The 16,558-nt window shown below is 31.3% G+C and overlaps 1 protein-coding gene across 1 annotated transcript; it reads left to right on the top strand.

Moving 5' to 3' along the window:
- The first annotated feature begins 710 nt into the window (after positions 1–710).
- LOC126768642 (peroxidase-like) lies at positions 711–13,467 on the top strand. Its single transcript, XM_050486863.1, has 12 exons — positions 711–892; positions 2,880–3,019; positions 3,860–4,024; positions 4,346–4,533; positions 5,180–5,384; positions 5,863–6,060; positions 6,236–6,380; positions 7,063–7,213; positions 9,502–9,669; positions 10,049–10,247; positions 10,518–10,623; positions 13,326–13,467. The coding sequence occupies exons 1-12, from the start codon at positions 765–767 to the stop codon at positions 13,429–13,431; spliced, it is 1,899 nt and encodes a 632-aa protein (XP_050342820.1). The 5' UTR covers positions 711–764; the 3' UTR covers positions 13,432–13,467.
- The last annotated feature ends 3,091 nt before the right edge of the window (positions 13,468–16,558 follow it).

Genomic DNA, 16,558 nt, shown 5'->3' with positions numbered 1-16,558 from the left:
TTAACGGTGTAAATATAATAAATTTGTTTTCGAGTATTTATTAAAATTAATTTATAAAGATTAAATAATAAACACGATAAATCTTCCTTATTTTCCACTCTTAATCAACTTAACTTGTCTATCGATATGATTTAGCTAAAATTGTCTTGTATGTCGCTGTTGACGGGTCTAAATATATATATCTATTGTTTTTAGTATATATGTATATACTAAAAACATTAGATTATAAATTAGCGTCAATGAACATTTATTTTCATTTAACTGCAAACAATTAAAATATAGCTTGAATATTAAATATTCTTGCCAAAAAACTATTTGAGATTAAATGTGTTTTATTGCTTGACGTAGTCGTTTATTTATTTATCGTATATGCCAATTATATACGAAAGAATATTTAAATATAAATAAAAAAAACAAACGCTAAATCGTTTAAAAAAACGCTAATACCGATATTTTACTGTGTATTTTAAGTAAAAAAACAGGTCGTGCCCTGTTTTTATATAAACTTTGTACTGAAATTCGCCATCAATGTATAAACCTCATATAATAAGTTTTATTAAAAAAATAAGAAGAAAAATACTGTGTTTACTAATTTTATCGATGTAGTAAACGCTCAGTTTGTAATGAGCCTTAAGCCATTCCTTTTGCTTAAATTATGATACAGCACAATAAATGCATTAGTTCGCGTTTATTCTTTAAAAGAGGCAGAATAAAAGTTTCCGTCCAAGCAAATAATAAATGTAATTTTTTTATTAATAATAATAATGAAATATTTATTTATACTTGGATTTATTTCCTGTGTGTGTGCGCAATCCGTGTTTTACGATTCGTTTACCGGAAATGTTTTAACAAACGACGATGTGAAAGTACACATAAAAAAGAATACAACATTGTAAGTTTTTTTTTTCCTGCCTTTACGATAGTTTTTTTTTCTGTATACTTTTTTAAATAATGGCTGAATAATATGAAACGAAACTGAATTTCATGGATCAGTTATTGTACTAGAAAGCCTTATTAATGATATTGTTCTCATTTTGGTGGTTAAGTTACAATAACCTTAATCACGTATTCATCGGATGTATATTTAAAATGTTAGTAACAAAACAACCAGTGAGTAATTATGATTTGTTCTTTATAACAAGGTAAATAATTATGGAATTAAACACGAATTAGTAATTAAAAAAATTATATAATTATAATATTATCAAACTATAAAAGTCCGTTCTTGTGTTTTTTTTTCGAAGTCTAACAAAAACTGGTATAACGATTGGAATGAAACTCTTATCTTACAATAGGTATAGTTGGAAACTACCTCGTTGGTCTAGTCGGTGAGAGGATTCAAACCCCGGGATTGGGCCAATAATAATTTTGGTTTCTCCGCCGAAGATTAATTATTTTTTTTAGTAAATCTCGATTTACTTTTATATAAATCTAAGGGCTTATTATTTTAATACAATGTACAATAAAAACAAAAAAAAAATATTACAAAAAATAATTTGCATCAAATAGGTCTTTAAAAATGTCAAATACCAAAATAACCATTACTTTAATTTTTATCCCTCGCGCTTGTAGTTACACTGGCTTACTAATCCTTCAAACCGGAGTACAACAATACTACGTACTGCTGTTTTGCGATAGAATATCTGATAAGTGAGTGGTACTTATCCAGACAAGTTTGCACAAAGCCCTACCACGAAATTACCAATATAATATAACACCAATTTTAAATTTTACATATAAATTAAAACTCCTTTCCGGATTATAAGGATTTCGCGAAATTTTCGACAACGATCTTGAACAACTTGGAACAACGCGTTGCTTTGTTGTGATAATAATATTAAGTTTAAGAGGTTTTCTTTATAATCTCATCTATAATATCGCCAGCAGAAGCGTAGGGCACAGCTAGTTTATAATAATAGGGATAGGAAATTAGTTAGTAAGAAGAATATTAGTAGAGTATACTATTGGTGGTTTACTAGATTTTTAAGAACAGTTACATAATATGTCTTACTACCGACGCTTATAATATTGTTTGGTACAATCGAACGCACCGTGGCTTTAGCTAATCGAATAATATTTAAATATGACTATCTCTATTAAATAATAAGTGTAATACATATATATGTATTATGTTCGTGTATATATACATGTACTAATATACATAGTGTAATATATATATACAATAAAATATACATATACATATAGTATAATTACGTAGTCGTAGGTCCTGGGACATATCCTGGGACATTTTTCACACACAGCTATTCTGATCCCAAATTAAGCTTGTACAAAGCTTGTGCTATGGAACCAGACAACTGATATACTACATATACTACTTTTCTTTTGTAAATACATACTTATATAAAAAATTACACCCAGACTCAGGACAAACAGACATGTTCATGCACACAAATGTCTGTCCTGGGTGGGAATCGAACCCACAACCTTCGGCGTGAAAAGGCAAGTGTCTACCAACCACGCCAAACGGCTCGTCAAAAAAAAAGTAGGTAATGTAACAGTAACAGTTATTTAATAGCTTTCTGTGATAATAGTGTCATGATTCATCTGATACGATCGGATAGAGTTCAGGCACAGTACCAACGGTTATACGAGCTTTTCGATTCATCAAACTCCCTTCAGGGAGTATACATTTTATGAACTTCCAACTCCCCGGTTGCTTAAATGGAAATACTCAATATTTTTTTAAAACACACTTTGGATCTGCAGGCTCATAAGTTATTACTACTAAATCGAAGTAATTTAAAAAAATAATAATTTTAGCCTCATTTCGAAATAGTTACATTTCTTAATTTGTTTTGTGTAAAAAATATCCTTTCTGTTTAGACATAATTGATTTACAATGATTATCTTTTGTTCAGTTGGTGCGTGAACGAAATATTACCATGTAACCCTTTGGAAGGGAGAAGAATTGACGGTTCCTGCAACAACCTTAAACATCCCAGTAAAGGATCAGCTCACACTCCAATTCGCAGATTATTACCGGCGGACTATGACAAAGGTATTAGCTACGATGCCACGTCTGTGTCTTTTTAATTTCTCAAAATCTGAAGCGTTTGTTCTACACGATGACCTAATTCCGACATCGGCCTTCATATAGGCCGCAGACTTAATTGTATTGAAAAAACTGGCAGGAAATTCAGTATTTGATATTAATAATTAATTTTGTCTGTATTACAAAGAAGTGTATTGCTTATTGATATATTTTTTTATTAATATATATATACATACGTAAACATATTTATATATATATTAATTTTATGAATAATTAGAATGCAATGCAAGAAATTTTAAAATAGCACAGATGCTAAGGAAAGAAATAAATATATATTATGCACTTGTTATAATATTATAATATATTATGTTCGGCAAATAAATTGACATTTTATAATTTTATGTTTTTTTAAGTAAGATGCCACATTACTGATGTGATTCATCTGGAAAAATTCGCTTTTATTCTCGCCACAATTCCACGCGCGCTATAATGACAGTACAATTATATTTTATCAAATTGATCAATTTTATCAATTAATCTACATGTATGCATATAATTATTATGTATTTTAATTGGTAAAAACTTTAATATCAACGCTTATTTTAAAGTTTTGTTAATATTGCGCTTAATTTAATAATTTGAAGGATGATTCATGATCGTTTTGAATCATGATTATAAATTTTATATCATGGTATGTTTAAATTCAGAAAATTTTCATATTTCATTTAGTAATTTAAGTTGTGACAGACTTATAATTTATTTTTAGATCTGCATTGATGGTAGAATTATCAAATATTGGTTATTTATTCTTGTAATAAAGTATTTTATATTTCAAAAATTTTCTAGATTTCGAACCGAGAAAATCTAAATCTGGCGAACCCTTGCCTCTGAGCAGAGCTGTTCGAACAGGTGTACTAGCTGAAGGACGACTGCCAGATACCAGATTCACCCAAATGGTACCAAATTACTGGGTATATATTCTTGGCGATGTCGTATCTGTGCACGATACAGGTAAAATGTATATAATTATGATGAATAACACTTTAAGCTGTATACTTAACCACGCTTTAGTAATTTTCAAATTAGAAGTTAATGACAAGATTTAGTCAAACATAGGCCAGTTAAATTACTTAAAAAAAATCAAAATATTGTAATAATATGAGATTAATATACGGTTTTTAAATTGTCAGTCGACAGAAAAATGGCACGCCCAAGCCACAAATTTTACACTTAGTTCGATAAAAGTAGAAGAAATTATCACATTATAACTAAAATTCTTCCGTAAATTATATTCAAATAAGACAGAGTTACCGCTAAATTTAATAATTTCAGTGAATTACATAAGATGGAAGCCATACTGCTGTCAAGAGAAAGGCAAGACAGACAAAGCGTGTATACCAAACGCTATACCAGATGATGATCCTGTACACAGATTCTCTTCAATAAGATGCTTGAACCTAACTAGACCTGAGAGCTTTCAATCAAGGGGATGTTTGAAAAATGACACGACCCCTGAAAGAGTAAGAAAATTATCATAAAAATATTATTATTACATACATTGAACGTTAATTTCAATAACTAAAAGCAATGTTTGTCCGAATAGTTTATTTCTTGGTACTGCGTTAGTCTAGGAACTAAAACACTGTATATTGGCGTTATAGATAAGAAACACGGCACTAAAATACGTAGACAGTTGCTTCCGAAACCTTGTCTCTCCGGTCGTTTTATTTCATCGGATTAAGTGAATGATGATTTAAAGACCACCTATATTTGCGTACAGAAAAATATCTCCTTTGCAGAAAACAAATTTTTATGATCGTCTATATTTGCTGAGCATTAGTCAGGAAGACATTATTATCAAGATCTGTTGGTTATTTATTCTTGTAATAAAGTTAGACATTAGATACATATATTACATTATACATAGATTAGTTAGACATTATTGCTATTTTTTGCGTGAAAAGAAGACACGACATATTATAAAAGCTTAAAAATGTATTTTAATTCGAATCGTCTTGTAACTATTAAATAGCCACTTTTTCCTAAAACTACAATAATACAAACTTGGATTTAAAACAATCGACCTTCATTGTACCTCTTATCGAAACAAGCACCGATATACTCAATTTTATAGTTGTTGGTCTTCAAATACAATTTCTATTTCAGATATCTACAGCAACACCACTTTTTGACTTATCCCACTTTTACGGTAATTCTTTAAAATTGTTAAACGCAAAGGGAAGACTATTTGAAAAAGGGTTGCTCAAAATCGAAGTGGAAAATGGTAAAATTTGGCCTCCAAGTGTTAAAACAAAAGACAATTTGTGTCTCTTGAATCAATTGCCTCGTGAAACGAGATGCCATGATACACGTGAGTACTTTAAAATGTTTATTGGTAATAGTACTTTAAACCACAACTTTTTTGTGACCATTGAATCAAAATAACGTTTATCATCACTGCCACATAGAGTTGATGATTTAATACAAGAACCCTCGACGATTAATTTGTTTATATAAGATATATTGGATAAATTTTCTAGGACAAAACAATTTTTCGTGGAAAGTTATATAGAGGTATCAATGGCATCCTAATATGCTAGCCAGTAAAATATATAACAAATATCACAATAAACAAATAACAGAACAGCAACGTGATATATCATAGTGCACGTTAATGGTTAATGTGCACTATGATATATAAATATTTCAAGCTATAGAACTGACATAGTGTTCTTGTTACACGTGAAAACGCGAACGAAATATTTTCTGGAGAGTCTTGCATTATATATAATTATATTATTTGTTTCCAGTAAAGTGTAATATTTTCTAAATAGGTACTTGTTTTTCAGCGGAATCGGGTGCTAACAGTGTTTTAGCTCCTAATCTATTTATTATTTGGACATGGCGTTTTCATAACCGTATCGCAACAGTTTTGTCTGCGTTGAATCCTTGTTGGGATGATAACAGAGTCTTCTTTACAACTAGAGAAATAGTTATTGCCATATCTATTCAAATTTACTTTTACGAGTTAATGCCTACCGTTTTGGGTAAATATATATATTTTTTCTAACCTTGATATTTGATTTGTGTTAATACACATATATACTCGTATTTTAAGTATGAGATCTTTGTTGAAAAACTGAAGATTTTCCTTGAGGTTAACTGGTATTAATATTAAATATTGATATAGAGACAAAATTGATAACCTTTTTGATATCTCAGGGTTCGACAATTTAGTAAGAGAGGGCGTTATCTCACTTAATAAGAACTTCAGAGATTTATATAATGAAAATATTCAACCACAAGTATCGCTCGAATTTCTTGCCGTACAACGTTGGGCGCACACAATCCAAGACGGAAATCTGAAGTACGTTAAACTAATATTATTTACAACTAATCACCATATTTATTTCTTGGCTTACTTTCCAAAGTTGACTTAAAACTATTTTATGATAACCATTACATGGCTATCATAATAATCATGGTAACCATTGTCAATTGATTTAAAGCAAATAATTTCATTTGAAATGCCATACCATTGAAATTAATTCATGTTACACGACGATTCAAAGGTTTTTATAAAAGTTGAATAAAGAATATTTTGATTTTGTGAAGAAAACCACTCCGCAAGTATGTTATAATATAATTTAAAATTTAAAGCACATATTTTAGATAAATAGAGATTTTCTAACAATCGTTTTCTTCCGTCAAGCGTGACAAATTCTAAAAACTAGTTTCGGACATAAGGAAATCAGTCGTGCTGATTATTTAGATTAGTAGATTTTTTTAATGATGTTTTTTATTTTTTTTTTATTTTTTAAGATACATATATAATAATAAATAAATCGTTAATTTTAATGTTTTGTGAATAGCAAATAAAAAATATATATTACAATAGAATTGTAATATATATTACAAATGTAAATATATATTACAATAGAATTGTAATATATATTTTTTAACATACATTTATTTTTCTTTATAATGTGTTCTTTTTAGTTTGTGTGTTTCGTGAGCCAATGTCTTGACATTAATAAAATCTGTTACAGAATGTACGATGCAAATGGTCATTACTTAAAAGAGGCAAAGATTGCTAACTTAACACTTAGAACTGGATATTTAGTTGATACTTTGGAATATATCACTCAAGGAGTATTTAGGCAACCAGCTGCTAAATTCGATTACATAGTAGACCCAGATGTAAGTGTAATTTAGGGTTACTCTAATTACCTACTTGCTTGTTATTTTACTGCCCGCCTGGCTAGTTATCACCCGCTCATTATATTATATTCTACCGCCAAACAGCAATACTTAGTGTTGTGTTCTAGTCTGATAGGATGATTATTAATTAAAAAGGGACGGATAAATTTCTTACAAGTCCAAAACTTCTTAAAAGTCTATGGGCGGTGGTCTACCGCAAAACAGCAATACTTGATATTGTTGTGTTCCGGTTTGAAGGGTGAGTGAGCCAGTGTAATTACAGGCACAAGGGACATAAAATCTTAGTTTCCAAGGTTGGTGGCGCATTGGATATGTAAGCGATGGTTGACATTTCTTACAATGCCAATGTCTAAGAGCGTTGGTGACCACTTACCATCAGGTGGCCCATATGCTCGTCCGCTTTCCTATTCTATAAAAAAAAAAAAAAACCAACTTATTTCTAAGGTTAAGGTAAGGTAAGGTAGGTTAAGGTAACGACTAAGGACAATTCGTTGTGACCTTCGAAATAATAAAGTATGGCTAAAGGCACCTTTCCGTTTGTATTTCTGCTGATGCCATTTTTAAAATATTATTAGAAAGATTATTTATTACATTAAATTGTATAATTATATCCCTTATTATATATGTTATTTATTATTCAGTAAAATGTGTTTAAGGCAATTCTTATGATTACACTTAATTAAGCCAACTTCTGGTCAAGGTGAGACAAATCTAGGCTGTTACAATAAAGATCTGTCTGTTTATGTATAATTGCAAATTGCCTTTTTCAATACACGTACGTTATTTAAAAACGATTTAAATCACGTATAAAATAATTGATAATATTATTTCTTTTAATATAAATATTTAAGTATTCCTATATCAAAGTTTTCGAAGATCATTGGAAGTGGATTGTTCTAGAGACTATATATTTTTATAGCCGGAAAACTATTAATTTTGGGTAATTAATTTACAATTAAAGAAAAAGCTAAAAAAATTATATGCAATTTTATTTATTTGTTTGCAAATATCTATTTACTTTGTTTTTAAAAATAATTTGATATATTTTGCACGCTTCACCTTTATGACTAACTAATTTCAGTAAAACAAATATAAGTCCATTTTAAATTTCATCCATTTTTTAGTGGTGGTAGGGCTTTGTGCAAGCTCGTCTGGGTAGGTACTACCCACTCATCAGATATTCTACCGCAAAACAGCAATATTTGATATTGTTGTGTTCCGGTTTGAAGGGTGAGTGAGCCAGTGTAATTACAGGCACAAGGGACATAAAATCTTAGATCCCAAGGTTGGTGGCGCATTGGCTATAAGCGATGTTTGACATTTCTTACAATGCTTATGTCTAAGGGCGTTTGGTGACCACTTACCATCAGGTGGCCCATATGCTCGTCCACCTTCCTATTCTATAAAAAAAAAATTGTCGTATCGACTGGAATATTTTCAAATTAATTAAATCCGGGTTTTATCATTTCATGATGGAGACGGATTCACTACGTTTGTATTTGCGAGTAAAAAAAAAACAAAAACACTAACAAAAGAGTGTATTTTTAAAAAAAATTATTATGGTGTTTTTTTATACTTAGTATGAAGTAAATTATTCAACGGCATCTCTGCTTTAGTTAAACTCAATGAAGTATCGATGCTACTAATATAAGGAGTATAAAATAGTGTACATTATTTCTACATTATTTTATTGGAGACTAAAATATCTTATAAGGCCTTTTTTAATCAGCATGAAAAATTCTTTAATACGTCCAATATATATTTTTAAGTAAAATGTACAATATTTTGAGGTAAATAACTACTTGGCTTGGCTTTTATTGTATTTTAATCAATGAATTATACATATAGTCAAGTCAAAATAGGTTAATTATCGAACTGAAGGGGAAGCGGATGCGTTATATCAACACGATCCCCCAGCCTCTCCGATCCTTGCCGAGGACGGCCATCGCAGTGGTTTTAGTTGGTAAGAATCCTACATAACCCGGTGACCTCCCCCCCCCATGGGCGCCGGGTTACTTTTTGAAGGTTTCCACTGAGTGAAAAAAATGGTTGATGATCGAGACGTTACCATAATTAACTATATAACGATTAAATTAATTGTATTTAATTGGTGGATAAGATAAGGGACTTATTTGCTCAAGAATACTATAATTCTTAAGTATATAAGTAGTAGTTATATTAAATTGAATCATGTAAAATGATTCAAATGTGCTTCAAAGAACCTACTTGTATAAAGTATAAGGTGTAAATTAATATTAACATTTCAGATAGCAGAGACTGGGCTTGGTCCTCATCAACTCGCGGCTGACCTGCTTACTAGTGACTTAACCAAGAATCGCTACTTTGGGTTCCCTCCATATATTAAATACAGGAAGTTGTGTTCGGGAAAGACGTATAGCACATTTGAAGATTTACTCGATGTCATTGACCCTGAGGTATATAGAAAAGACTTAATATAATATTTCTGGTTAATGCAATAGGCTGCTTGTTTTAAAAGTTGCAACGAATTTAAAGCATTCTTTTCTGTTTACATAATCAAAATTGCAATAATATATAGGATCAGTATCTCTGAAAAATCGAATTACGTTACCTAAATACCTAAATAATTAAACCGAGATGAAATAGTGGTTAGAAAATGTAAATCTCAACCGAAGATTGCGGGTTCAATCCCAAGCTAGTGCGACTTAGTTTTCATATGGTTATAATTCATCCCGTGCTCGGTGTTGAAAGGAAAATTATTGTTGAGGAAAAAAAATTCTTCCACGTGATATTATGTGTAATATTATCCTTTAAAACTGCATTATTCTTTTACAGAGAATTGAATTACTGAAGGAGAAATATAAGCATATAGAAGATATTGATTTGATGGCTGGTATCTGGTTGGAAAAACACGTTAGGGGTGGCTTCGTTCCAGTCACGCTGTACTGTGTCGTGGTAGAACAGATGATCAGGTCGATGGCCTCTGACCGCCATTGGTACGAGAGACCTAATCGTCCTAACGCTTTCACTCAAGGTAATATTTACATTTTCATGGTAAGATTTTACAGTGTATTCAACAAATTTCATAATTTTCATATTTGGAACACTCCACTTACTAGCCATATTGATTGATCGATAATTTTATGTATAATCTAGACATTTCTTGACCAGATATAGAATAATTTCTAGTGTTAGCTTATAAAAAAAATATGGAAAAATAAAACATGATATAATTTTATCCTCATCAATCATGAATCAATCACAGTATTGTGAATAAACATGACTTTACATTGTTGGCTATCAGAACAACTCCTGGAAGTGAGAAAGGCATCAATGGCGCAGTTCCTATGCGCAGTCGGTGACACAGTTACGGAAATACAACCACTTGCTTTCTTCTTACCTGGACCAGGGTGTGTATTTATCATTTCTTTCTTAATATAAAATATATATTTGACTTTGGTGAGGCAGCTAAGTAGCATAAATAATTGTGTACGAAATTTTGCTATAGTAAATTAGATTTTGTTGTTTCTTTGATGTATTTTTTAATTTAGCCCAAGGAAAACGGGAGTTGACAGTACATAAAAAAAACAATAATTATGAGTAAACAACGAGATAACCTTTTTTTTTTTCCTACGGAAATCCTCATGGATACCCTCCATATCTGATGATACAAGGAGGGTTATGTCGGACTCTTACTGACTAAAACCACCACGGTTCCAGTGAAGTTGCGGGTACGCTTGCGCATTCTTCCGCGCCTCCACCTGTGGCTGTTCTTTTTGTCGAACCCTTCGATGTTAAATACCCCTATTGGGATGTGCCGGTTATGCTCAAATATTTCTCGACCTGGGGGACCCTATAATTTAAACAATGAACTCCCCCTTTTCATTGCCCGGAGGTTCTCTTCATGGAGGTAAATAGTTGGCGTTGCGATGCCGTCTGTAGCCCGTTCTCCTTCGGCGCATCGGGTCTGCGAGTGCATCTTTCTCCCTTTCTCTCTCCGCCGCCTAATTTTGCTTCATGACACCATCACGAAAGGTTATCATCGCCTTCCAGGACTTTTCGCTCTCTTGCATGGACTTTACCACAGCTGGTAGCGATAAATCTTCTCCTACAGCTGCAATCAAGTGGCGTCTCGATTCCTCCCATGCAGGGCACACTTGTAAAGTACAACGAGATAACCTAACCTAACAATGCGCTTTAAAATATTTTGTTATAAAAATTATACTCAACCATTTACTTTATATGTATATTAAGTAGTACCTTGAATATTTAGTACTATTATTTCCTTAATTTTACTTACGCTATAAACGTTAAAGGTATTGCTGTAAGACTTTAGCGTTTTGTATTTTTTTATTTCATCACGCTCTTATAATAATATAGAATATACTTATGTATACATAGAGCAGTCGATTACGTCATGGAATATAAAATTATATATTACCTGGTAATATAATTGAAGCTTTAAAAAACAATTTTTTAATTGTAAAGTATTAATGGAATGTTAAGGTTTTACTCGCGGAAGGGAGCGGTTGTAAGAAATGTATATTGTTATTTATAATCTATACATAAAATAAATCTGTAATTGATCGCTGTCTATACATGGAATATATATGAGTAAAACTTAAAGTAAAAGTTGGAAGTGTGTACACTCCCGTGCCTCGGAAAGCACGTAAAGCCGTTGGTCCTGCGCCTGAACTCTTTCCGGTCGTGTCGGATTGCCGTCCCATCGGATTATGAGAGTTAGAGAATAGAGAGTGCGCCTGTGTTTGCGCATACACTTGTACACTATAATATATCCTGCGAAGTTGGCTAATCTCTCTTGAGATTGGCCGCCATGGCCGAAATCGGTCTGGAGGACATTTTTATGAGTAAAACTATTACCGGGGGCTTTAACTTATCGGCCTTACAGTGCAGTTTTTACTAATATATTGTGGCAAAATTCACTTAAAATTTAGTGTTTGTTTTATTTCAATCGGTTCATAAATCATAAATTTATGTCAATTTAAAGAATCACGTCGAACATTTATTCGATAAATTGCTATTGTTCAGTTGAATTGGCTGAAACTTTAGCTACCTATAAATGATAGTCTATAAAATGATGATGATTAAAAGTATATACAAACAAAACAAATTTAAAAAATGATCAGTTTCACAGATTTAGATACTTCCAATATAAGCTGACCTTAGATTTATATGATCAAGCATATTAAATAGGGTTCAGCTTATGCTAGCATACGTAGGTTAACGCGCCCACGTGTGTCTTTATCTTTTAAGGTTGACTTACTATAACCTTTTGTATGGTAATCAAATTTGTTCTAAAATAATGCATTATTTGCGAAGTCATTTTTATGAACATAACATTAATTTTTATGAAGATATCGAGATAAGATCATAGACAGGTTTTAGTACTTTTTATGGTTTTGACATATTTCAACAACTCATACTTAAGTATTTGTTTTCGGTTTGTGTTTGTGTGTAATATCTTTGTAATATAAAGTTTATAGGTTATATCGGTAGGTCGCCGCATACATTTTTTTCTCATTGTTTTTCCAAGTTTTTCGGAATATATTTAAGGGAATGCTGTTTTTCTCATGGCCAATTGTATGTTGCCCTATCTAGACGTGGGTGTGGTTAAAACCAATAAATACTAATATCCCACAAAAATAATACTAAAAATGTTGTATATACTGAAATCCTATGTCTTCTTTTAGTGTTTTTTTTTTTAAGTTAAAGAAACCGTGAGACCATCTAGTAAATAATAAAAGCCTTTATTTCCCACAATCCCAAACATGACATTTTGAAAAAATGCATTCTTTTATTTGTCTCTTATATAACATATTGTTAAATTGTATACATATATTTTATTTTCCCTAATATCTAAGTTTATATATTATTATTTATAAAGCTACCTAATTGGTAAAGTGGGTAACTTATATACTAGATCTCGATTCTCGGTCCTCTTAATGGATTTTTTAATGTAATGGATTTTAATGAGAATAATTTTATTAAATAAAAATATATAAGCTTTTTAAATCATATTTATTTATTTGGCAGTTTTAAAATCATATTTTATTTGTTCATTTAACAGTTTTTAAATCATATTTTATTTCAGGAATGAAATGCGCAGCTGTAGTAAAATTCAAAAAGTAAATTTGTGGCCGTGGAAAGATTGGAGCTGCTCTGCTAAGCAAGCGGACAATTTGAACACTGAAGTTTAGTTACCTTAATAACATTTTTTACTTTAACACGTGTATCTACCAATGTATTATCTCCAAGCGACAGTATCTATAGCTTTGGTGCTTCATATGCAATTTCTTTGTTGGTGATTTTAAAATTAATACATTTTTCAATTTTTTTTAATTATTTGAAATCATGGTTTGGTTTACCGAATAATTGTGTTGAGAAAAGAAATTAATTACTTTCTCTATAAAGATCGTTTACATGGAATGGTTAATTTATATTTTTATTAAAATAAAATTAATGAATTTAATTATTTTTGTGTTATTTTTACGAGCTTTTATTGAACTTGCAATGTATGTTTGTTCGGGTGGAAGCTTGCAACTGAATTTTGAAGCAGATATCTACAACCGATTGCGCTGAAATTTTGTATACACGTTTAGTTTGGGTGTCGAAGCCTGGTTAGCTGTGTATCGCGATAATTCCATCTGAGTGATTTTAATTTTTAAAATTTTCAAAGTAAATACTTAAATCCCGCGACAAGCTTTTATATGATATAAATTGTGTAATGATGTTATAAGTTGATAGTAAGATTTTTAAAGAAGAAATTTATATTTATTCTTTTTAGCGCGTTTAAATAAAAGTTTGTTTTAACAAAAGTTTTTTAACCTTTAATTTATATTTTGTGTGTTCTATTCCGTTCTAATATATATTTAAGCTGCAATAGATTAACAGGCTTCTTTCTTAATATCACTTGGGCTATTTCAAAACCCAAGTTCATCTTACCCTCAAGTCGCGACAATATTTTAGATGTTTCACAACCAAAACATGCATGCTCATCAAATAACTAAACGCAATCAAATTATAAAAAATAAATAACAACAAACGGAAAAAATAATCTATAATAAACGGAAGTAAGAATCATAGAATATTATATTCGGATTAGATTACATGCCATGGAGTAGGTACGTCTTGAAGGTCACTAAATTGTATTATCCTTATTTTATCATGAGTATTATCTTGAATTGAATGAAACATACGTCTTTTGTCTTGGCTGGTGGTTAAACAAAAACTTATGATTATTGTTATCAGCAGGGAAATCAAACTAGAACTCAGTCGCAGCCATTTCACGAGTTTCTTGCGTAAATTACACTGCAGAGCATAAAGAGAGTACAATATTTTTAACATTTACTATTGTGTTTGCGTGGGGGAGCTGTTAGGTATCATATGTTCTTTTCTGTACCCCTACAACGTATATGCAAAAATCAAAATGATCGGTTGAATAGTTAAGGCGTGAAAGCGTAACTAACAAACAAACTCACTTACGAATTTATAGAAACGTAGTATTTATACATAAGACTAAACTGACTGACGCTTTACTGGCGTGCTCGGCGTATTGTGATATAAAAGCTATATATAATCCATATTATATCCATATATAGTTGAAGGATAAAAATTAAAAATGAGTCATCCAAAGAAAAAAATTGTTAATTTGTGAGTTCATCATTGTTCTTTGTACTTAAAATTTTATTCACCTCACGATCGGACAAACGGATAAGTCTTGAGAATGTATTAGATATAAAAATACATATATAAAATGGTACTGGCACGTTTTGTTGTTGTTGGCTGGATTTATTTCCTACTATCTAGTACACACCACACTATCCACGTTTTCTCCCATAAGTCCCAAAATTCGTATCCCTGTTTCTATTTCCAATGTACTCTTTGTGAAATTGTGAAATTTAATTATTTGTCGTCGTGGTGTGGTAACAAATCGGGAGATAAATTTACATTTGCACTTATTATTTTAGTTTATTATGCCAGTATGATTTTCCATATCAAATGTAAATTGTTCACCAGAGGCTTAGTTACTAGCTTTATTTTTTCCGATTGGTACCGTAACATGCTCGTAAATGTAAAAAGCACTAAGCCGGCTGTGTTGACATTGAGTTAATCCAGTGGTTCTGCGCAATATATTTCTTTGGACGAGTTTAATATTTGGACTCATCCGGATGTCTGCCGACTTAGCGATATTAACTGTTTGCGCAACGGATCAGCGACTAATCGCCATTTTATTGACGCTTTCCAACCACGATTACTTTTCATAGGGTTGCTCATATTACGATGTCAATAATTTGTGTTTTTTTTTTCATTTACAAGAAATAAACAACTACTACAAAGTTATTTCTAATAATTTTTATCTTATTTAAAGAACTTTACTTCCTTGTTACTCGTTATAGCCTGTGAATGTCACACTGCTGGACTAAAGACATACTCTCCCTTTTTGAGGAGAAGGTTTTTGGAGCTTATTCCACCACGATGCTCCAATGCGAGTTGGTGGAATACACATGTGGCAGACTCCGACGCCGACTGTCGTATGTGCCACTCGTATCACGTTACTATGAAGGTAAAATCTTAAGGTCGAGTGTGAGTCTAACGGTTAAGGGGTAAAATTTGGTTGAAATGCTTTTGATGCAATGTGTTAGTTAGTACTCATTAAATACATTTTACGTGTTCTATACGTGTAATATATTTCCATAAATACGTATTTAAAATCACAATTGGTGTTTATAAAATAAATAGTTCTTTACCACACCGTAGTTGTGAATTCTGATCACAAAAATTAGAAAGGTTTACATTTCGGACACCGAGTACGTGCGAGGGTGTTAGGACAATGTGTTTAAACGAACCTTTCAAATAAAGCCCGCGTAACACATGTTGCAACATAATGTGGAAAATATTTGACTTTGCTTCGGATAAACAAGCGTATTCAACAAAAACATGTGAATAGATATTAATGCAATTTGAAATAATTAATTTGGCACGTATATAAATTACGATAATAAGGGTAACTAGCATGTTGTTAGACGCAACTATGAATTGCTGTCATATTTATTGTAACCTTAACTAATATTATAGATGAAAAAGTGAGGTCGTTTTGTTTGTTTTGCTTTCACGTCTTATCTATATCTACTTAACCTGATCATCATGGAATTTCGCATAACATACAAACGCGAGCGAAATCACGGGGGGAAACACGTAAGTACGCCATAAATATAAAAAAAGTTTTTTTTTCTTTCATTCTCTATAGTGCTCTATTTCACTAGAATCTTTTGTGAACCACCATTTTACCACTCAGGTCACTTATTATTCCAGCAAACGGATATC

Source organism: Nymphalis io, chromosome 5 (assembly GCF_905147045.1).
Source record: "Nymphalis io chromosome 5, ilAglIoxx1.1, whole genome shotgun sequence".
Classification (NCBI taxonomy): domain Eukaryota; kingdom Metazoa; phylum Arthropoda; class Insecta; order Lepidoptera; family Nymphalidae; genus Nymphalis; species Nymphalis io.
This window is presented reverse-complemented; position numbering and strand designations above follow the sequence as displayed.